Source organism: Eimeria mitis, genomic scaffold (assembly GCF_000499745.2).
Source record: "Eimeria mitis Houghton genomic scaffold, Emh_scaff465, whole genome shotgun sequence".
NCBI classification, from domain to species: Eukaryota; Apicomplexa; class Conoidasida; order Eucoccidiorida; family Eimeriidae; genus Eimeria; species Eimeria mitis.
In genome coordinates, this window is record NW_013572956.1 from 21,108 (window position 1) to 21,326 (window position 219).

The 219-nt window shown below is 58.4% G+C and overlaps 1 protein-coding gene across 1 annotated transcript in view; it reads left to right on the top strand.

Annotated features, from left to right (window-relative positions):
* EMH_0013220 (uncharacterized protein) overlaps window positions 1-156 on the top strand; it is a gene marked incomplete at both ends in the record, with an annotated part of 8,489 nt that extends 8,333 nt beyond the window's left edge. Inside the window, one exon of the mRNA XM_013499771.1 lies at window positions 1-156. Coding sequence (XP_013355225.1) covers window positions 1-156 — 156 coding nt within the window.
* Between the last annotated feature and the right edge of the window lie 63 nt (window positions 157-219).

The window sequence follows — 219 nt, forward strand, 5'->3', positions numbered from 1 at the left end:
GTGCTACAACAGGCGAAGCAGCAGCAGCAGCAGCAGCAGCAGCAGCAGGAGCAGGACGAACAGCAGCAGAAGCAGCAGCAGCAGCAGCAGAAGCAGAAGCAGTTGCAGCTTGGAAGCGTTTTGCTTTTCTCTTCTGGCTGGTGGTTGCCCCCCTAGACAGCCAGAGGAGGCCCCTCACCCCGGCAGTGTTTATTAACAACGAGGCTGTAGCAGCACACC